The sequence below is a fragment of the Symsagittifera roscoffensis genome, chromosome 6, assembly GCF_963678635.1.
Source record: "Symsagittifera roscoffensis chromosome 6, txSymRosc1.1, whole genome shotgun sequence".
Classification (NCBI taxonomy): Eukaryota; Metazoa; Xenacoelomorpha; order Acoela; family Convolutidae; genus Symsagittifera; species Symsagittifera roscoffensis.
Window position 1 is genome coordinate 32082134 of NC_087067.1, and position 23597 is coordinate 32105730.

Here is a 23597-nt window from a genome sequence, read left to right on the forward strand (position 1 = left end):
GTTCGCAATCTGTATTGCCAGGGAGATTCTCTGTTTTAAAAAGCTGCCTGCTCTGGGTTCCTCAGTGCATATGCTTAGGTTCTTACAAAGCTTGCTCAAAAAAAATTCTGTTCTGGGGCCGTCCGCGCCCTGAATTTCAAAACCTAGCGGTTGAAAAAGATATCCATTATCTACAAACAGACCCGGCATTAATCCTACAAGGAGCTAAGGAGTCTAATACCGTTACATCCCACAAGAGCTGCTTACCAACAGCCCACGGAACGAGCGTCAAACCGTCTGGCCGCTTCTGATCGGTCCTGTAGAGGTGTCGTGGTTCTAAAATAGGAAGATAGTGAAAAGAAGATAATTTCTGCTTTATAAGGGCATTCAAGTTTGAATGCCTAGAGAATCTCCCTGCACTTTTGAGGCAAGAAAGACCATGCCAACCATTCTCGCTAACGTCTTTTCCGCGCACGCATTTATGCCGTTCGCATATTTTTGAGCCTAATCGAAGTCCTATCGCAATTTTGATTTGTTAGTTTGACAGTTTCAACCTTAAATTTTTGCACGGGATGACGTTCAACCATTGGGAGCTAAATTTATCTTGGAACGCGTTGAATTTTTTTGCGTCCGTTGGTTCGAGTCGTAAAATCAAGTCTGCAATTTCGCTGTCAAAAATTGGCTCCGTCCAATTTTTTTAGATTTCATTTTCCGGACCTATTTCAATTTCAAGTTCAAACCAACGTTTAAGCACATCATCGGAGGTTCCATCTACATTCTCCAAACCAAAGATTTCGCTCAAGGCATGTGCCATTCTGCCAGACTGGCACAGAGCAACCTTCCGGCGAAACACGAAAAAACGATTAAAGGCCTTAACGACGGAAAAGTGCTGCGAAGGAGGGTAGAAACATTCTAGAAATTTCATTTTTCAAAATTTCGGTTGTCAGACGGATATTTCTCAGAAATACGAAAAACATCCATTTTGACTGAAAAAGTTGAAAAAGTCAGAACATCAGCAAATCTAGTGGAAAACAGTCGCACGTTAAGACAGAAAAACTAAGCCTCTTATCGTGACGATCACGTTCGATAAGCCCCTCAGAGGAGAAGATAATGGTAAAGGAGGCTTCAGTGGGGAAGTGGTGAAGAGCAAAAACCTCCCGTGCCACGAATTGGGAGTGATAACGACGTTATCTCGAGGAAAACACGGAAGCGGAGGCTCTGTACCCCAGAGACTGACATATGGTGGAAGACTATAACAAACTAACTTTCTGCGACTCTGATACCATAGAACTTTGAATTGACACCGGTGTTATTTGATATTTTAGAATATGAGTAGCTAGGAAGAGGAAAGGGTCATTCCATCTCCAATGGATTTAACATAGAACTGTCACCAAAAACATAATAAAATAGGACAATCGAGCCGTGTTTTTAATAGCAATCACGTAGTCTGAGGATCCGAGACCCAGCTATGTGGTTGTGTTTGCATAAAAACGAAAGCTGATCAAATGTCGTTTGACTGATGGCCTAAAAATAGTAACTTTTTACTTGGCCCTAAACAGACCAGAAAATCAACTGGCAAGGTCGAGACGGAAAAACGAGTAGGATTAAGGTAACTGACGCCTGCCAGTCGTTAATAGGTACTTTTCTACGCTCCGTCACTGCGTAGTATTTGGGCGAAAGTTACATAGACGTTTTTATGGCGCTCCTGGGTGGGCCTGTTAAAGGCACGAGACCATCATGATCAGCAAACGTTTCTTCGACGAACCTTCCGCTCCGGGCGTATGCCCGCGTTAGAGGCCTTAATGACCTTTATTGTACTAGGGGGAAGGTGCGTACCCTCCGCCTAGTACTATTTAGCTTTTTACTTAGTTAACACCGAAAATTCCGGGGGCCGGAGGGTTAGGTGGGAAGTCATGAGCCCGCTTGTCCCAAAGTCCCGGGATCAGAAACAATTAAAGAGAAAGCGTAAAACCAAACAAAAAGTGTATAACCAAGAAAAAGCCAAAAACGAATTTATTTGAAAACAAAAAAGTACAAAAAACAGTAAAAAATCCAAAAAAGACCAAAAACAATAAAAAACATAAAGTGACAATTTATATGTTAATTCCGGACGAGATATGATCTGAACTTCCTTTTTGTTGTTATTTCAGATTGATTTATATCATTTCTGATAGAAAGATTGTGTGTTTTAGTGACGGGTTGGGTACCCTCCCTTGAGTGTAATTTGAGTATTTAAGCACGTTACTGGTGAGTTGCCGCTGGCCGGAGGGTAGAGTGGCAAGCTGACCGACGTGTTCCACACTCAACAGGGACATCAGGGACAACATCCACAACGACTGTTGGGTATCGTTGAAACAATTTTAGGATCGTTCGGGTACTATTTCATCAAAACTTAAGAGGTGGGGGCACGATTGGCGCGGTCCGATTGTACCCTCCATCGATCACGAATTTCCGAGTTAAGGGTTTTAATTCGGGTATTTTGGTGCAAAAGGAGGGTATAGTAATATTCATTAACGACTACTAAAAGATTATTGTCCTTACTATATATTACTTATCTCCTATTTAGTCCTGAAAAACACCCAATTTTATCGAAAATTACTGATTTTCGACCAAACTGCAGACCCCAAAATTTTGGATATCCGAGCTCTTCCGAACAGCAAAAAGCTTTTATATAGGGAGTTGCTACGTGGTTCAATCCCCATGACTAATGAAACCGCGTAAAAAAGACTCAGTAGAAGTAAGAAAAAAACAAAAAAAAATTTTTGATCAAAATTTTGATAATTTTCCGATTTTTGTCAATTTGTTTTGGGGATCGAGTTTTTGAGTTTTTAGAGTTAGAGCAATAAAAATTTTTGCGTTAGGAGCGTGCTACCATAAGGTTTGCGGTTATTAGAGATTTTTTGAGTAACCCTCCGGTTAGCTCCGTGGATAGAGCTAACGACTTAGAGATTGGAAAAGGAAGGCATCGGAGGGTCCAAATTGGATAGATATTGGCCAAATTTTTGTTTCAAAACCATTTTTGGTCCGGTTTTTTGCATTGTTCCAGTGCCGTACGGGGCTACTACGCTCGTTTCAATTTTTTTTATGCACTTTCAATAGGAATTGAGGGAAAAGGCTTTCAGAACCTATAAGGGTGGTGAAAATGCCAATTTGACGAACGCGTTTTTGGCAATTTCTCAAATACTAGCCCATCGATTGGAGTTATTTTGGTACCATAGGTCAACGTTTTTGACCAGTTATCCGGACCGCAACCGTTTTTGGGTTGATAATCTCGGAAAAGAAATTTTATTTAGAATTTGTTGGTTCGGAGGGTCCAAATTATAGGGAACCCTCCGAGCGGCCGAAAATTTTATAAGAACACCTTTTTATCCTACTGGGAAGGTAGACCGTGTCAGCCAACCTGGTTTTAAGTCAGTTACACCGCATTCGGAGGCTTTATCGCTTTAGAATAACCCTTTTTCTTGACTTTGGGGAACCCTCCGAAGTAACCCTCCGGAGTCAGCTAAGCTCCTTAGCAACCCCCCTTAGTGGAATATTTCCACGAGACCCTCCGAAGAAGTTAGAACAACCTCCCCACAGAGAATTTAGCTTGTGTTGACACCTTCTGAGACTAGTAGGAGACCCTTACAAGTGATATTCAAAGAGTTTGAAATTTTGAAGGAACCCTCCGAACTAACCATCCGGAGCGTATTAAGCCTCTTATTGACCCTCCTTAGTGAGTTTAGGGGGACCCTCCGAAGTAACTTGGGGGATTAGGGTACCCTCCGAAGTAACCCTCCGAGGTAAGCTAAGTTTCCTAACAACCCTCCGGAGTAACCCTCCGGAGTGACTTAAGCCTCTTAGCAACTCTCCTTATTGAAAATTTAGGAGTATCTTCTGGGGCAATTTGAGCAACTAGAATATCCAATAAGAGTCGGAATAAAACGTCAACTACCAACGGGCGTGCATATTAAGATCACAGGAGCCAATTTGACCCAGAGATTTGTAATCAACTGTGGATTCTAGATCGGGTCTGTTAGAGGTACCCCAACAATTTTTTTTTTGGTTGTGGATTCAGTTGTGTGGTTGCCTTGAGCTACTTAATAGGAAAGCTCGGGCAATCCGGGAACACATAAAAAAAGGACCTCGGTGAGTGTAATAGGCAAATACACACACACTTGAGAAGACTGTGTCCTGGGCTTTGTTCTTTTGGAGCGTTCCGATTGAGGGAAATCTTTTTCTTTAAGACTAAGTTTTTTTGATCTATTTCTGAATCATCACTGCCTTTTTACAAAAGGTTGATTGATTTTAACACAGCAGTGATTTGATAAGAGTGTGGCGGTAAATTGATACTGACGAAAGGTCGCTGTCACCTGTAGGAAATGGTTATCTGATAATCAATTGTGTTTTGTGTATTGACTATAACTTGTGAAAATTTTGTGATACTGTTATACTATACAACGGGGTTGAGTCAGCATTATATCAATACTGAGCAGATCCTGCGTGTAATTTTAGCTGAGTCACTAATATTATCATCGAGAAATCTAAGAGACATTTTTGATACTGACGAAATCGAGTAGGCAGCGTTAAGTAATTAACTTGAACTCATTTGCGGTACGTGTACATCGCCATTAAATTGTACGAATATTGTTATTTATTAACAAAGTATGCAGCGTAGTGACTCGCTAGGATTGACTACTAAGATTCCCAGGCTGAGCAAGGGAAGCACGTGAAAGTTTAAAACTAGGCGTAGCCAATCTTCGTTTAGCAGCGCTTCTGCTGTTTTTGCTGACAACGAATCGACTAAAGGTCAAGCTGATCTTTCAGTGAGCGAAATGAAACTAAGGAGCGAGAAGAACCTCGATGGCGATCACGGGCGGAGCGCCGAGGCCGGGCCGGCGAGCGAAACGCTTGTGGACCCCTTTGACGAAGGGGAACGAACGCTTATTCGACCCGACTTTGAGCCGAACGAGGACCTCGGACGGGCGGAAGTCGAGGGAACGGAGGAGGCCTCGGAGCGTTCCGAGGTCGAGCCGCAAGAGGAAGTGTTATTCAGGGGAATGTCCAAATCGGAGACTAAGAGTCATAAGTGGAAAAAAAGAACTTTCACCCAGCCAATACCCACTCATCTCTGGCCAAGCAGAGCAAGAACGCGATGATGTCCAGTATAAGCCCGAAGGAAGAACAAACGGGTTCGAAGGCCAAGAAAAGCTGGAAGTCTTTGTACGATGAGCGCATGGTGTCACTACAAACTGAAGGTCTATCTTCCAGTTATGACCATCCGGAGATAACCCACCCGGATGTTAACTTCACGCCGTGCCCAAGGAACGACATGAGTAGAAAGGCGTTGTCCGCCTCGCCGACCAGGCCCATTTCTGATGGGATAACGATGGGAGCGTCCTCAAGGTTCGACAGGTTGATGATGTCGATGGGCAAGCAAAAGGGCGGCGCGTCATCAAGTACCAGGCTGCAACCGCAGTTGACCTCATCTTTTCTGGGGCTAACCCCGACATTGGGGGCGGCTGGCGATATGAGTGACATGTTTGCTGGCGTAATGACTGGTCTGGATGAACTGCGACGGGACATGACTAAGACTAAAAGAATAGATCAAGTTGACGAGAGAGCTCACCAGGGTCGAGAGAATTTGCGACATGAATTGACACACGTGAAGTCGCAGGCGAGAGTCGATCAGGCTCAATTGATTCGCAACACCAATCAATGCCTGGCGGAGAGCTTGGCACAGGCAAACAAGGAGTCAGAGGAAAGAGAGGCTAGGATGACAAGAGAGATCGAGCGATTGTTGAACGACCACGACAATACCTATGCTCATACGATGACTAACCTGGAAAAAAGGTTAGATGTCAAATCTGACCTGATAATGCGGAAACTTGACGAAATCTTAAACGGAAGTAATCGGGAGGAGCGTTCCAACCCAAGGGAGCGCTCACGCCAGGCGAATGATGGAGATGGAACAGGCAACTATGCCGGGGCCCAGCAAGATTCGAGAGCGAATTACGAATCTAGGAATAGGGAGCGGCCCAGGGCAGCCCCATCGAGACCAGTTTGGACGAACCCGGTCCCGCCGGAAACGGATGCCACCCCGGAGACTAGATTGCCCACTGTGCCACAAGTCAGATCGGTCCCAGATCTGACTACGGTCTCACAGGACACGACGATGTATGCTTCGATGTTTGAGCCTCTGAATGGATCTCTCAAGACATTCATCACCAAGCTCTCGAAGTCAACCGAGAGAGGAGAGAGGTCAAGAAGGACATTGAAAAAGCCGAAATCATACAAAGACGAGTCAGACGGCTGCATTGATACTTGGATAGAGGTGATGAACTTGCACTTTGAAGAGGAGAATCTCTGAAAGAAACAGGAATGCAGCGCACTGACAAGCAACCTGGAGGGTACCGCCCTGAATTGTGTAATGGCAAAAAGGGCAAATAACGAGACAGTGCTCGCAAGATATTTGACATCCTGCTGAATCGTTTCGGCTCTGGAGTACAAGGGCATCAGGCTATGGTGAAGTTCGAGAAGAGGCGCCAAAGAGATGACGAATCCATAGACAAGTTTTTGGACGACCTTGAATTACTTAGGAGGAGAAGCAACCCCGATGAGAGAATTTCCGAGCGGAACTTAGCGATTGCCTCGAAGTTCATGGATGGAGTGAAGAGTGAAGAGTTAAAAACAATGCTAGCCACACACTTCGCCCTGTCGCTTGACCAGGTACCCACGCCCGATGATTTGCGTAGGAAGTCGCGTGAGTATTTGCTCATAAAACCGAGAGCGCAGAACCGTTACAGCAATTATGGCAAATACAGCAGAACAAACACAGCGCGAACTCCAGTTGGTACAAACCTCGCGACGACATGGATAAGAGGAGGTCCTGTGCGAATTGTGGCTCGATGGACCACCATGTTTCAGCATGTTCTGCTTACAAACAGAACATGAAGGCGATAGGCCACTTACTCGACGACGTTGATGCGACCGACGAGGACCACGAAGAGTACGTTAGAGGGCTCATTATGAAGTATGGACCGAGGTGCTTCTTCTGTAATTTGGAGGGACACTTCAAGTCGGACTGCACTCAATTTTGGGATGCAGTGTTGGACGCGAAACATCCCCGCCATGAAGAGGCGCTTTCGGGCGTCAAAGCCAGTCGAGCACGTCTGATGAACGAGGCTGAGTCTCGACGAAAAGAGACAACGCCGAGCTTTTTTACGACTAAGAAGGTGAACACCATACCTGACGAGGTGGTAGCCTCGAGCTTGGAGGCAGATTCGTCCGGCCCGCTCAAGGTGGATTATGGTTTGGCAGCAAGGACAGCGTTGCAGAATATCCAACAGGAGTTAGCCACGAAAGAAGTTGAGCAATGGGTAAGGTCGAAACTGGAGAGCAGGGATCTTTGGGAAAAATTGACATTTTGAGTAAAACAACGAAAGAGGAAACACAGGAACCGAGAAAGCAGGGATTAAAGCTAAACGTCATATCGGGTAGAACTTTCGGCATGACGAAAGAAGGAACGAAGATAATGTCCATTATCTCAGTCGCAGGACACCAGGTGGTCAAGAACTTGAGTGAGCCGTCCGAGCTTACGCTGGTCCACCTGGACATTTATGCAGACTACCTGAGGGAGAAGGATCCCAAAATGGACTCCAGGGCAGTGCGAGCGCTGCTCAGGACAGGAGGTCCGAGGCTGATGAGAGTGGATGGACATTACATCGAGGTCCAGATTCTGATGAATGTGGACGGCATCAATATCTACACAAAAGCTCACGTAACTGATGCGAGTGATCAGGTTGTTCGGATATACATTGACCAAGAAGAGCTGAAGGTGCGATGAATCGGACACAATGCCATGCTTGAACAGGATGCGGTCCACATAGGTTGCGAAGCCGATCTGGCAGCACATGTGCTAGATGTGCAGGGCAGACAACTTTCAGTGAAAGGACTGTTGGACACGGGTGCAGTGATCAGTGTCATACTGGTCAAAACCTGGACTGACCGAAAAACATCAGACTGGCATACTGAAGAGAGTAAATGAATTGAAACTTCTAGGAAAAAGTTTTCAATGAAGTCGGAAACAGATGATGAGTTGTCTAGTTGCTCGAATTTTCCCGAGAGACCGACAAAAACAGAGTTAGCTGCGAATAAACCGGTCCCACCTAAGATAGAACATTTGAAGGGTAAAATATCAGACAAGGAACTAGGTTCGCTCAGGGCGGTGCTAAGTCGGAATGCAGACGTTTTTTCGAAACATAAGGCCGACATAGGTTGCTGTAATTTTGTAGAACAAGAAATTGAGATAGAAGAGTGCTCGGTACCTCATAGGGAAGGGGCGAGGAGAATGACTCCTCATAAGTCGGAAGTGTGCAGGAAGTAAATCGAGATGTTAATGGAGTACGACATGATCGAGCCGTCGAAGTCCCCGTGGGCTTGTGGCGTGGTCATGGCTAAAAAGAAAGGGGGAAACTCAGGTTTTGTTGTGATTTCCGTTATCTGAACGCAATGACTATAAAGGACGCATACCCGATTCCCCGCATTGATGAGAGCCTATCCAAGCTGGGGGACGCGAAGTTCTTCACGACGTTAGATTTGGGCTCGGCGTTCTGGCAAGTGCCACTCCGAAAGCAAGATCGTGAAAAAACGGGCTTCGCGTGCGAACTCGGATTGTTCCAGTGGAAGAGGTTGCCGTTCGGATTGTGCAACGCGACGGCTGCATTCCAGCGACTGATGGCCCAGGCACTCACGAGTGTGACGAAGAAGTACGGGAACCTCATCATGTGTTGCGTCGATGACGTCGTGATAGCAACACCAACCCTGGAAGATCACATACAGAGGTTGGATGAGGTGTTTACTTGCATGAAGCAGGCGGGTCTGAAGTGTAAACCCTCAAATTGCGAGATCCCAGAATACTCCATAAAATATCTGGACCGCCTGGTGGATAAGCATGAAGTGAGACCGGATCCTGAAGCGGTCGAAGCGGTTTTGACCTGGAAGACACCCAAGACAGATACACAACTGATGAGCTTTTTGGGGTTTGCTAACTATTATCGGGAGTTCGTCAAGGGATACGTCGACAAGATATACCCCATGCAACAGTTGATGAGAAATAAAGGCAAAAAATTCACTTGGACCGATGAGGCACAAGTTTTGATTGAAAACATTAAACGAGAACTTTGCGAGGCACCAGTCCTCGGCATGCCAACAGAGAAGGGGATGTTTGTGTTAGACACGGATGCATCAGTAGTTGCGATATCAGACATATTTCACCAGGAGCAAGAGTGGAATGGGAGAACGGTTCTCCGTCCAATAGCCTACGGAAGTAAGGTCTTGAGCGATGCCGAGATGAAGTATGGCGCACCAAAAGCGGAAATGTTCGCGGTTATCACCCTCGTGGAAAAGTACAGGGCCTACTTGGGGAGTGCTCCTTTCAAGTTGCATGTGGATAATCGTGCCCTTGCCTGGCTTAAAACCTATTCGATGGACCAAAGTTATATTGGTCGTTGGATCGTGCGCCTGGATGGATACCACATGATCATAGAGCACCGTACCCGTGACAAGCATCAGAATGCTGATAGCCTCAGTAAGAAGACAGAAATCTATGAGCGCCTCGAACAAAATCAGGCTAACCAAGCGGAGATCAAAGACGGGTTTTCATTCCTAGACAAGGAGACCTACGACAAACTACCACTCACTAGGTGGCTAGATAAGTCAGAGCACCCTATACCAGGAAACCCTGAACTTCCAGTGGAAACGGCCGCTGAGATAAAGGTTTTAGCCAGGGGTGAACCCTTTCCGCTGGATCTGCTAGTCCGATCCAATCTGGTACAGCAGGAGCTTACCAGGTTGGGCATAAACAGCATAGCTCTGTTAAATAGGACGGTGAACGTGGCGCCGGACGTGATGGGTAAGCTCCATGACTTGCTAGATAGGGAAGTCAAAAGGCATAATCATGAATGGATGGAAACCATGCAGCGATTGACCGTCACTGAGAAAACGGAGAAGAGGCCAGTGATCATTCGCGGTCGCGATGTGGAACGGGATTGCCGGTCGATAGTAAACCAGCTGGTGGCCTCAATGCCGAAGGATGTCTTGTTGAGGACTTCGTTCATAGAACGTGGGAAATCGACCGCGGTCCAAGTCACTGAAGAAGTCAGGGTCAAGTCGAAATCCAGCTTCACGAGAAAAGTAGATTTCACGGATGCAAAAGAAGAGTACGAGCCGAGCTCAGATTGTTTTTCCGGGGACGAAACAATATCCGGGTGTCAGGCACCTTCCGGCCCGTGCAGGACGACTTGTCCGGGGAGAGGTTGATAAGACAACCTAGGGATAGAATGTTGTCCGGGGAGTCGGATTCAAAGCGGCCAAGGGAAAGAATTTTGTCCGTGGAGTCGAGAAACATCACAGACAGATTGGAACCTGATGGTGTGGAATCATTCGGCTCAAGTGATGACTCGAGGCCTCAGTCCTGGGACAACCCATCTGAGACTACTTCCAATTCTGATGTATCGGAGATTGCGATTCATTCCTTGTTGGTGGACTGGAAACAGCGTGGGCTGGACAGAGAAATGCATCAGGATCCGAACAGAGACAGGTACAGCTCCGATGAGGAGGGCACTGTGGTGGATAATGCCGCCGATGAGCTCGAGCTGATAGCAGTTTCGAAACGCCCAACCAGATTACTGCCACATGGTACGGTCGTCCGTACCAATCTGGAGCCATCTGTGCAGGAAGCAACGCCTTTGAAGAAGATATGGTGCGTCAAGTTGATGGACGATGCTCATGCTCCGGAAATAATGAGCGGGAAATTAAACGTGATAAAGACGTATACCGGCTGTCGGACCTCCTAAGGGCTCAACGAAATGACAGAATGACGAGCAATCTGAAAAGATGGATTGAGAATGGAGCACCTGACAAAGGAGATTTGGAAGAAGACAGCTATAAGATCTTGAAGCAGTTCTGCCTAAAAAGAAAAGATTTGTTGTACCTGAACAAAGACGAAATCGTAGCGTGTAAACGTAAAGAGGAGGACAAGGTCCTTTACAAGTACAATTCGATAGTATTACCCTAGTTGTACCAGACCGAAATGATCTTTCGTTCACATGACCAGATGGGCTATCAAGGCGTGGACAAAGTGTACAACAGGATACAGAAGCGATTCGAATGGCCTGGTTTGAAGAAGGCTTGTGAAAAATGGATCTCTGCATGCTTGTCGTGCCAACAGGCGAAAGACGCCAGGAAACTAAGATTCCCTCTGCAGTCAATAGAGTCATCGGGGTTCAATGAAGTAGTGCAGATTGATCACCAGAAGATATGTATGACAGCCACGGGCTACAATCAGGTGCTAGTAATGATTGATCATTTTACGAAATATGCAGAGGCAGCACCCTGCATGACAGCATCAGCGGATGAAACATGCGATCACTCGATAAATGTGTCGATAGCGAGGCACGGCTGCCCCATCACATTCCAATCGGACAATGGCAAAGCATTCGTGGGTGATCTCACGAAATAGTTAATGAAAGGGTCGCAGCTAGCACAAGCCCACTCGACCACTTATCACCCTAAACGAATGGCCTAGTCGAGAGGCAAAATCGCACGCTGGTATCCATGTTGAGAGTCTATTGCTCACGCTTCATGGATGACTGGGATAGACACTTGCCGTTGACGTTTTTCTTTCCAGAATATGGAGGGAAGAGAACAGCACCGCAAACGTACGTGCGTGGCGTGATGTCATTAGAAGACAGCAGGACATCAATGACAAATGCAGGAGGAACACGCAACAGGCGCAAATTAGACAAAAAAGGAGGTTTGATAAAAGGACTGCCGATGCAAAAGCCTACTCAGTTGGCGATTACGTCTGGGTATTCCAGGAAGTAGTTCCACCAAAAGGAACCAGAAAAATATTTAAAAAATGGCGTGGCCCATTTCAAATAACAGAAGTGCACCAAGGAGGTCAGTTTTATTGAGTGAGCACAGGAAGAGCAGCTCATTACGAAAACATTAAACCGCACAATGCCTCATCAGAGGACTGGTGCATCCCAGCGGAAATGCAAGAGGGAGACTATTTGAAAGTGGATCCTGCTTGTGAGGTGATTGAAAGAGGTACTCGCGACAAAAACGACGGAAATGAGTTGGTGGATGATTGCGATCTACCACTGTACCTGGAGCTGACCGAGCGAGTAATGGTGGACGACGAAACTCTACCTTTTGCCGAAGAAGATTTGGACTGCCCAGAACAAACTGAAGTTTACAAAGGAATACAACCTGACTTTCCTCTCACCATGGAGACACGCCAGAGCAAGAAAGGAAGGAGCAAGAAGAAATACAACCCGTATGGCGTGGACTTCGTCATAGACAGGATAGTTTTAAGTGATATGATGGACTCGCTGGTAGGGCTGGATGAAGTAACGGTGCCAAGAGAGATCGACTTGGTAAATGACATGGATTGGGATTGGATCGACGATCGCTCCGAACCAGAAGTAGACCCACACAACGACCCAGACCTCCTCGTGGTGTGTGTGGGGGGGGGGGCTTAGCCCAGGACAGCAACAAGAACGGAGGAGCAGGAGTAGTGATAGTGCCCTCAGACCCAGAAGAGGAAACAACGATGCTGAGTCACCCCGCTGGCAAATTCACCTCCAGTTTCCAAGCCGAACTGACGGCCATCAACCATGCTCTAAAACACGTAGCCTCCAACGACCACCATGACTGCCAGATCCGCATCATCACCGACTCGAAATCGGCACTTCAACGCTGTGAGAGCATCACCAGTGACCCGCGTCCCAACTCATGGCTGGAGAGAGAGGTCCTTGACTCCCTCATGACCCTAGGCGACCGACAAGTCGGTATCGTCTTCCTGTGCTGCCCTAGCCACTGTGGCCGTTGGGGAAATGAAGAAGCTGACAGATGCGCAGCAGAAGGTAGCGCTATGTCACAAGACAACATCCCCTGGACTTACCACTCAGCACAAGCGAAAATAAGAAGAAACATAAATAACACCAGTGTGGAACACCCAAGATGCAAGAGAGTGTACTGTGACAGCAACTCAGTCCCTAAGTTCCCATTAGATGAGGACCTGACACGACGAGAACAGGTTATTCTGATCCGCCTTCGCAGTGGTCACCACACAGAGATACGATACTGGCGTATAAAGTTCGATGATGAAATTGAATCCGAATGCAGAACTTGCGGGCTAGCCGAAGAGACGATGGAACACATAATGGAAGATTGCCCTGCCATGAGGAACCACTACCCAGAAGATTGGAACCTACACAAGATGACCACCAACCCAAGAAAAGCCCTGGAAATATGGCAACGCTTCCTGGACAAGATAAACCCACCGATTTCGGACAGAAACGACGACGACTAGACATCTATCACGCTCATCACACACACACCCAGAAGTAGAGTTCGAACCAGAGGTGGAGCAGACTCATGAGCAAGAATTAACGAACTTGCGAGTCCTCGAATGGCTCCACGATCTGCCGGCGGATCCTAAAGAGACAATCTTGACGATTCAGGATGTCGATAAAGACGGCATCAAATACGTCAGCCATGACAATACCGAGTCCAACTGGGTCGCCCCAGATGGCCCTCTACGCGTTCCGCAATCCAACCTCGATCTGCTCGACTTTGGGCGATCGACGGGGCGTCGATGGATATTTTTGCCCGTGGAGTGGGGGTAGGACTCACCCACACCAAAAAACTGAGCATTAAAACTGGAACGGAAACGGAAGGCGAGAACGCTAAAAAAACCACCTTTTGGACGAGTTTTTCAATCCTATTTTGACCTACTGAACCATTATTCAAACAAAATCATCATAACGGACAGCGATTTTATACTCACGGAACGTACATGCGCTATAGCGATAACCGCGGATGTAAGCTTCAAAACAGCACTAGCGGCTGACTTCAAAACAGAGTATAAGAATATCGAGTTTTTGTGGAAACAGAGGCCTGGTGTGGGAGGGATGATAGCGCTGCCCCAGTTGCATCACAGATTCCAGGGAAATATTTGTGTTTCCTGGTTACTAAGGCCACTGATAGGCAACAGGTAGATCTAGAGAGCTTGGTATTGGCCTTGATTCGACTTGGAGATTTTCTGGTTGAGAGAGGAGTGACCTCTCTCTCGTTACCAGTCTATGATCCCAATAGGGGAAAGCTACATCCGAGAGAGTTGTACGCCCTTGTACACGTGATATTTTCAGAAATTAGCATAGAGGTTTACTTACATAAAAAGTACTATCTGAGCATATGCTAGGAGTTGCATTCGGCGATAAGTGGTTTTTATTAAGTTCACTTTATAGAGATTAGGATTGAGTTAGGTTAGCTACTAGGGATTATGTTTTTATGTAATAATGTAGGTATATTATGTTCATGTGTTATGTTATTGTTAGACTATGTTTTATGTGATGTTTGTGTCGTGAAAGACCTGGAACACTCCAGGTAGTGAAGGTGACAGCGCTCATTTGTGTTACCTTGATAAGGTTGAAGGTGGACGATCCACCTTGGTGCTAAGTTTTAAATCAGCAACGAAGAAAAATTTCAATGGATCGTTAAAAAAAGAATGATGTTTTATCCTTAAAATGGGACGGCATGAAGTGATGGTTTTGAGTCGTGAATTGCTTTTTAGATCTTGATTGATCAAATCTTGTTTATTGAACCCAACAAACCAGAAGGATTTTGCCGAAGAAAATCAACACGATAGAAATGGGAGACACGAATGAATTAATGGAATTCCTCTCAGCGAGTCTAGGAGCGACTCTAGACGAGACCTATCAGCGGCTGATTGATTGTGACTTTACACGAGAAGACCCGGGACTGGCGATGTTTGTGGTCGCGCTCCTCAACGCGTTGGGACGAGAGGGTCGAGGAAATCGCCCCACGGAAGTGGTGTTGATGCTGGCCTCCGGTGAGTCCGGGACCGCCGAGAAGAGAGGGCGAAATCGATTGATGAGATGGCGTCGAGGAGAAATGTCCGGACACAACTTGGCTCGTGAGCCGGGACTAGGCGAGCAGAGGGATTACCGGCTAGGTGAGATGCCTCTACCTGTTCAGCCTGCACAGCCGCTCATCGGAGCAAAACGACTACAAGATGGGCCGGGCCCGTCACACTCAGTAGACTCTTCAACAGCTGCTCCTCCTCTGAAGAGATTGAAGGTGAGCGAGATCGAGATACGGACCTCGGAGACGATCGAGACCTTGAAGAAGAAAGAAAGAGATCAGAACGAGCTGTGTGCCAAGTTGCAGGAATACAGAGCGATATCTCGAGAAAGGGACGAATGGAAGAAGAAGTTTTAAGAACTGCAAATAGCTTACAAGGAATAGGAGATTTAAAAAAAATCTGAAGGAACTATATATGGCGAGGGTGAGCCAAATGTCTGGCAACGATGAACTCCTCGGAGGCATCCAGGGACACACTTCCCAGGACAAAGGCACAGGAGCTGTGCGCACCGAGAGAGCCCGAGGCTCCTCGGCAGACATCACAGTCTGCTCCCAAGCCGAGAAATACGATACCGGACCCCTCAGACACTTATCTCGCTCCTCAGTTCCAGGATTCATTCAATCAGGTAGCGAGAGCAGCCATGAACGAGATCAATAGGACCACTAGCAGGACGCTGGGTAGGGTCCTCCCTTCCCAACGCTTTGATCGTTCTTCGAGCAGCTCGGAGAGAACACCTCGAACTGTAGTACCAGCAGGGACCGCGCATAGCAGGACGATTCAGAATTCTCGCGTGGTTGATATTAGAAAGAATCTAACGGTGCGCAACCAGTTCGTGCAAGTGACTTGTTTGAATGGCATGGGCTGGAACCCCGCCATAAGCAACCAGGCAATTCCCTCAGGGAGTCGTCATTTGGTTATAGGGGACAGTTTAGTGAGGGAGCTAAACGAGATCTTTGTCAACGAGCAGACTACTGTCCTATCTTTTGGAGGCGCTTCCGTGGCTCAAGTTATCAAAATGATGGAGTTCCAGGTAGAGGATCACCTAGACACGCTGGTGATAATGCTCGGGAACAATGACGTTTCGAGGGCCCCTGTAACCCCAGAGGGCAAGTGGAAACCCCTACTGGTCTGCCTTCTGAATGAGCTGAAGGAGAAGTACAGACCCAGACTCGTGGTTCTATGCACGATACCACAGAACCGGAGGTGGGCACCCCGGTTGCGGAATTTATGAATGGTAACGTGACCCGGTGGAACGAGATGACTCGCAGTCTGGTAAGGAGCAACCCCAGCGAGCTGCGACTCTTGGATCTTGAAAACATGCTGCGCATGGTCGATCACCTCACACTCACCAGGGATGGCATACACTTCAACACCCAGCAAGGGAGGCACTGGATAAACGACGTGTTCCAGACGCAGTTGAGGGAAATTGATCTAGAATTGACGACAACCAGCTCACTGGCTCGGACCAGCTCGAATGGAGGAGGTAGAGTGAGGGGTAACGTGCCAGAATCACTCACCAATCGCCTCGGGCCCCTGGAAATGGAAACGGGTGCAGCTGCTCCCGTCGCTCCAAGCTCAGATGTGAGAGAGAGGTTGGGGACTGCCCCTCCTCTCTGAACTCAATCGTTGGAGAGCCGACTTGGGAGATCGGTTGATCGGAACCGGAAGAGCTCCCAGACCATGTCTAGAAGGAATGACCCGCCCGCTACAGCAAACCCTGCTTCGACAACAGGACAACTGATGAGCGCCGTGCCGGCGGAGGGAGTTGAACCAGGCAGCGTGCTACTTTGGAACCGTCCAGATCCCAGCGGTTGGGGACAAAATAAGACGGACATTTCAGCGAGATTGAACATGAACAATTTGACGTGTCGGGAGGATGCAAGGAAAATGATCGGCGGAGAGGGTCCCACAGTGTCGCGATTATATCGAATACCGGGCGTGGATTGGTTATTAGCGGAACAGGAACAGTTTAGCTCCGCGACTGCGCTCAGGTACGTGGACCTTAATGGATTGCCTCAGGACAATACCTTTGGACCCTTGAATACCCGATGTCTTACGGACGTCCGTTGGAGAGCCAGAGAATTGACACCACCTGCTCGGAAGGGCAAGTTTCTGGCAGAGAGTAAGCCTAACAACAGGCATCACAAGATGTACAGGCAGTTCGCTAAACCACCTGGTCAGGCGCCTGGTGAATATTCGAGAGACTATCCCCGAGCGACCTCGGTGGAAGGAGAGGATAAGAGATATGCGGGGCTGAAGGCACCATTCGGTGACAGCCTGTTTGCCGCCTATGATCCCTTGGATATGAAAGCTGCCAAATACCTGATAGTGGCCAGTTCGGATTACCTCTACACGCCCCGTTCTCTCTTTTGGAAGGATGTGATTTTCTTGAAGTCGCCTAAGTTGGACTGGGGAAAGTCAGCAGGCATGATGATAAGTGTGCGAAGGGTAGTCAGCATGGAGCCGCAGGTGATAGTGGTTGCAGGCTCGAATGATCACCTGCAGAGCAGAGGGTTGCTGTCCCGTCTGACGGATGGGTCAATCCCGAGCAATGAGGTCATAGGAGATGCGATAATGACATTGCTCTCAGCCATGGCTGATGTAGAATCATCAGTACAACAACGCTCCACTCAGAATGTAGTGAAGGTCATCTTTGTGTTATCATCGTGGTACGCCATTTTGCAGAACCCCTTCAGTTTGTGTACACGATGGTCGCAACGATTACAGAGGGACAATTCAGCGTGATAATACCCGCGCCAAACAGAGCGGTGGACCCCAACAACTACTACCCATCCCGATCCGAGCTTCCTGCCATTTGGGCTGACATTTCTAATGCCATACAGGAATTCAAGGATTGTAGCACAACTCAGTTGGTGCTCGATGAAGTCCTGGGTTTGGAGCTGTCCAACTTCGCCAGATTGTTGAAAATGAGACCAGGGGTAGATGATGATCATTTGTTAGGACAACAGGTGGCTGATGATCTCTGGTTCAGACAAATGGATCACGCGGAGAATGAGCAGGGGAGGACGGCTAGAAAAAATATGACATCGGAAGAAAAGGATCTCATGGCATTGTTTTTGCGTACGAAGCCACACACCAACGCATGGTTGTACTTGTCACCGAGATTGTGCACCTTGGGAGTAGACGCGCTCGAGCATGCACCGGCGATAATTAAGGAGATACACGCGTATCTGAAGAACTTGTTTAACGAGAGGGAGTTAGCGGGGATGATGTTGAAATTGATGCAGGACGTGAACACGATGTCATTGGACAACATCCAAGCTAATAATTTGGCCTCGAGGGCACAATACGAGCGATCAGACGCTATCTTGGGTGGAATGGGAGTGGGATGGACGCCATCCTTCTTGTCAACATGCTACCCGAGGGCCTCCCGGAACCTGATCGCGACCTTTGTCAAGGATATCGGGAAACTGTCGATCGGCCTGATATTAGCCTGGTATGTGACATTTGGTCACGAGAATTTCGTGAAGGGACCTGCGAATCTCTTCACCCAAGCTTTGGCAGACCTGAGATTGGACAGACTCCTCACCCTGATCGCTATGACGTATGGTCGGTTGGGCGATCTGCTCGTGCTATTGCGCTACCCAGAACAACTTCAGGGAACGAGTCGTCAATTCATCGCGCAGTTGGAAACCGCCTCGCTCAAGAAGATGAAGGACTCGAGGATCCTCTTGCTCCAATATCTCCTGCAACAGAACAGGTGTATCACAGTAGAGGATAAGGTGGAGACGGATGCGGGCGAATGTAAACAGTACTGTGGCATGCCCTTGCTGACAGATATGGCTGTCATGATGAGGATCGATCCGTTGGCTCTAATTCATGGACTACGGGAGTTCGTCACGGTGGTGTATGGACCCGTGATGTCATTTGCGTTCCCTGACGTACAAGTAAAGGCATACAGTAACTCGGTGTTGAATGTCAACCTAGTTTCGGTAGTGGATTGCTCCGTGCTGAAATGGGTGGAACAGAAGGAGCTGAGAGGGTTAGCCAGCGACGATAGGCTATTCGGAAGAATAGCAGAGCCGGGTTGGGTCTTGATGGACTTGAACAACAACTTTAAGTGCCGAATGGTCCGCGAGGACCTTTCCCATGTCCAGTTCAATCCGAAGCTTTGGAATCTGCGACCAATGGTGAAGGATTCAGGAGAGGCGATGAGGGTCCAACTTTGGCCAGAGGCCTACGCACACGTGAAAGAGAACCAGCAAGCGTGGCTTTCCGGATCCAGGCCGCTGCCGGACCAATGCCCTCGATACCCACCTATAAGGAGGATGTTGTTGGGAGTCACATCTCCTACCATTGCCCCTCGCATTGGTGCGGTTCGTGATGCAGAAGAAAGAATGCTGAAATGGAGTGGAGGGATAGAGCCGCGCTTCATCAGCTGGAACGCTGCGGCCATGCACACATTCGACTTCACATTCCCCGATGCCTGGAGCCGAAAGAAAATCAAGGCACCACCTTCCAGGAGACCAGAGGTCTCGGCTGAGGTGTGGAATGATGTGTATGCACCTGCAGATGGTCTGTCAAGGTTGAAGTGGTCGAGAGAGGTGAAGGTAGTAATCCTGAAAGTTGCAAAAGAGTGCAGAGGAGGCACGTACATAACGGTGGATGATCTGGCGCCACATGGCGAGGAGTCGGTAGAATTCCTAGTGGATGAGGAGTTGTTCTATAACGCAGGGGACCTGACCGTACCGGCACGGCCGGACTCGGGCATGGATATGCGACAGGGCCCTTCGGGACCTAAGCCAAAACCTGATGCGAATGACGACGAGCTGATGGATCAGGACGATGATCATATGGAGGGAAAGGGAGAGAAGTCGTGTGGAGAGGACTCATGAGCGTTGGAGAGAGACTTGCTGGAATACCAGTTTAGTGAAGACGACGACGGGGAAGACGATGGGAATCTATCGCTGATGACACCATCGTCTTTCATGTCCCCTACACAGAAGGTGCCGGCCAGTTTATCCCCAGTGGACCAAATAAGCCTGGCAAGGGACTACCGGAGGAGGGACCTACAGAAACTGCCGGAGGAGGGACCTACATGAGTCACCAAGGAGGAGGAAGATTGAGGAGACTATGAGGGTATCCTTCCTGAGTACGCTACCGGAAGAGGAGTGGGAGATATACCAGAGTGAACTTGAACGTGAGACGGGAGTAACCTGGAACCGAGTGACCTTCGTGGAGAGGACATGGGACATGATACGTAGATACGGGACGAAGTCCGTAATGAAGGTGGGATTAAACCAACCCATCATGCGCGAGGTTCTAGAGAAATTAATGAACTCCGTGAGTCTGATGTTCTGACCGATTCAGTTACAGAGGACAGTCCAGATGATCAGCAGATCACGAGAAAGTTACCCGTCAGACGAGCCAAAACAGGGCTGAAACGGTTGAAAGGAAAGACAGGAAGCCGAGCCGTGAACCAGAGGGTGGTGAAGTCAAAAGCCAGCACAGTGGTGGCCTCCTTGGCAGGAGTAGCTCGTTCAGGCGAAAGTGGGCAAGGAGATGGTGCGACGCTGGCCGGGGGAGAAAAAGAGAACCTGATACCCCCTATGGTATTGGCAGGTTTGACCACAACGGATACGAGATGAAAGAAAAATGCACTGACTCTGGCGGATACTACGCTAGGAATGGAGGTCATCAGTCAATGTGGATCTGGAGGACTTGATGATTACAAGCCCTCGCGAACCAACATGACCCGGATGAAGCTGGAGGGACAACTCGACGTGGTCGAGTATAGTCGAATTACTGTGCCAGACTCAGTCCACGTGGGAGATCCGGCAGGGGGTTACGTGGACATGCTGAAGGCGAGAAATTCCGCGAGAGGGCACCTGATGGCTTGGAATGAGAAGCAAGCCATGCAGGAGTATCTGAAAGAGCTGACGGAGAACTTTAACTTGAACAGGAAAGAATACAGCACGGTGATGTCCTCGGAGGCAAACGAAGTCGGGCTGGAAAAACTGCTAGAGATCTCTTGGAGGGCGGCCCTCCGAAGATAATTTGACGAGACGATGCATGCGCCGGCGACGGTGGCAGCCTACCTGGCTTATCCATGTACCAGAACTGACTTGCAGGTACGATTGGCCTGGAGTTTGATGGGAATCAAGAAGGCGGAATATGAAGCCAACAACTACTCGAAATCAAAGGAACAGGAACAGGAATTGATGGAAGCCCTGCGAATGTTGGTTTCTAGAGACGATTCTGCGATAGCCTGGGCTAAGCGTAAGGATGCCCTTTGCTTCGTAATGTTCGTGGTGGATCGTATCCCCACTCTTGTATTGGGAGAATGTATAAAAACCATTCAGCAAGGGGGAGTTGATGGTGAACGAAACTTCCTGAGGGCACTCCTGGAGCTATATCAGGACATGCCGCTGGCCATACCAAATCGGGAGTCGAACGACATGGAGAGCTATCGCAGGTTGGAAGAAGTGAGAAGGTATTCCAACAAAGAATTGAAAGTGAGTCGGGAGTTAGTTGAAGCAGCCAGGGGACAGAAAGACAATGCAACACTAGGGAAGTTGGAGTCGTTCCAATATGTGTCTGGCATACCGTGGATGGCATATAATCCCTTCGTGAATGAGGAGGCCAGGGAAGCTTACTTCGACTATGAGCAAGTCATAGTACTTGATTTCTGGGTAGAGCGAGTCAAGGAAACTGGCATGTTGATGGTGGAACAACCCAAGCTGGGAATTGTTTTGGAAGAACCCTCGGTTCCCGAGCTGAAGGGGCAAGTGAGTTTTCATTTTGGTTCTTGGGACGGTCCCTTGAAAACCAGCTTAATTATTATGTGGGAACTCAAGAAGCCTTCTTGGTGTCCACATCCAAACGCCGGTTTAATCTGGGATATAACGGTAGATATTACGTTGGACTTGGATGATGACGCGAGTTTACACGATCTGGCCATGATACACCATCTGCTGGCCATGAGAGTAACGAAGCAGAAGAACAACCCATCCACGGAACCATCCGAAGGAAGTCCATCGAGTGACTGGCAGAGACAGGGCACCTGTCTAGCTCACAATAGTGGAATGGACGGACATGTGTGCAACTCGGAACATTGCTTGATTACACTGAGCGAGCAGTATCGCCAATTGGCACAACTTTATGGGAGATTGAGCATGTCAGATAAGAGTGGAATGGAGTTGATCGCGGAATGTCAGTGAGTATTGGAAGTAAACTTGATCACTGCCTTGGGATTTTGCAGCATGACGAGCTCGATAGAATCACTGGAACGCCTGAAGCGTGCCCATGGGCTAGTGACGTCCCTCAGTGTGGAAGTATTCCCTGGAGCACTACAGACAGAGCAAAAGATCGGAGGCTGGCGAGAAGCTCTGGAAAATGAAATGAAATTGAAGGATAGTGAGGCCTATCATAGAACTACTGGCTCGAAATATCTGGTGGGTTCCAGCTCTGCACCATATTGCAATAGTAGATACCCTACACACATGGTGGTGATGGATGCGAGGACACAGCAGGTGTTGGTCGACCAACTCTTCTCTGTACCAAAGTGCGTGAGGTTGGCCAGAATGTCGGAAAGGTCGCATGATTTGTTGGCGAAGATCATTCGGGCCGTCCCGAAGAGATCTGAAGGTGAGTTGCAAGATGTGGTGGGTGGAGAATTAATGAGATTGAACGAGGGTAATGTGAGTGAATTCCAGAAGAAACAAACGAGTGGAGCGCTATCATAGTGAGGCCTATCATAGAACTACTGGCTCGAAACATCTGGTGGGTTCGAGCTCTGCACCATATTGCAATAGTAGATACCCTACACACATTCTTAAGATACCCTTTCTTAACGCACAGAAGAAAAGGACGATGTGCATAGAGTAATGATGGAAGTGGAACCGTTGTTGGGAGCCTCAGGGTATCGGACCCGAAGGAACATACTAATGACCCATGGGGAGTATCCTTGCCACTGCCTGGCGCAGACGTTATGGTACCCCAAACGCGGGAATCTGGTGTTAGTGTGGGACGTGGAGGAGTTGTATTCCACGGGGTTGCCCGATCAAAGTCAACAAGTATCAATCGTAGTGGTTGGTGCCATTCTTGCGGTGAGATGGTTGGAGGCCAACGCGGGTACAAGTGGGCAGGAGACGGCCGTGCCGACACCTGAGCAGCTAAGCAACTTAAAGATGAACCGCAACCTAGATCTTTTCAGAACCACCTGCAAGGTTCTGAGAATACCCAAAGCCATTCAAGGAATATGGTCAAGGCAAAGGTTGATGGCTTGGTTCCGTGCGGTGATGACATCATGGATGTATGAACGCGCGAAGCGTCACATGTCTAGGAACACGGAAGCCTATCAACCTTTCCAGCTAGATATAGGACCGGGAGCCTATAAAAGAGCATTCTTAACGCACAGAAAAGCTGTTACCACGGCGGTGAAGCGAGTGGCTGGAGCACCTTGTGTGACTGAAACTGAAAAGAGAGAGGTCTTACGAGCTGACCTAGAACGGAATGTGAACCTGTGTCTTCACAACCGCTTTTGCAGGAACCGGGAGCAAAAGTTGAATGTGGACTTGCTACCTTGTTGCAAACCGAGGCTGTTGGGACAGGAGAGTTGGGGGACGGCCCGCAACTCCATGGACATGTTGGAGAAAGTCCTGGAAGACAGTGAAACTGAAGAGTAAGAACAAGAAGCGATGGAATGAGGAAAAGTGAAGACGTA

General features: G+C 48.2%; 1 protein-coding gene across 1 annotated transcript; it reads left to right on the forward strand.

The window, feature by feature from the left end:
• The first annotated feature begins 12574 nt into the window (after window positions 1-12574).
• Window positions 12575-13336, forward strand: LOC134848692 (uncharacterized). The gene has a single exon (XM_063866209.1). The coding sequence runs from the start codon at window positions 12575-12577 to the stop codon at window positions 13334-13336; it is 762 nt and encodes a 253-aa protein (XP_063722279.1).
• The last annotated feature ends 10261 nt before the right edge of the window (window positions 13337-23597 follow it).

What these genes read in the sequence shown, in the direction of transcription:
- LOC134848692 (XM_063866209.1), top strand. Translation starts at nt 12,575, where the DNA reads ATGCTGAGTCACCCCGCTGGCAAATTCACCTCCAGTTTCCAAGCCGAA.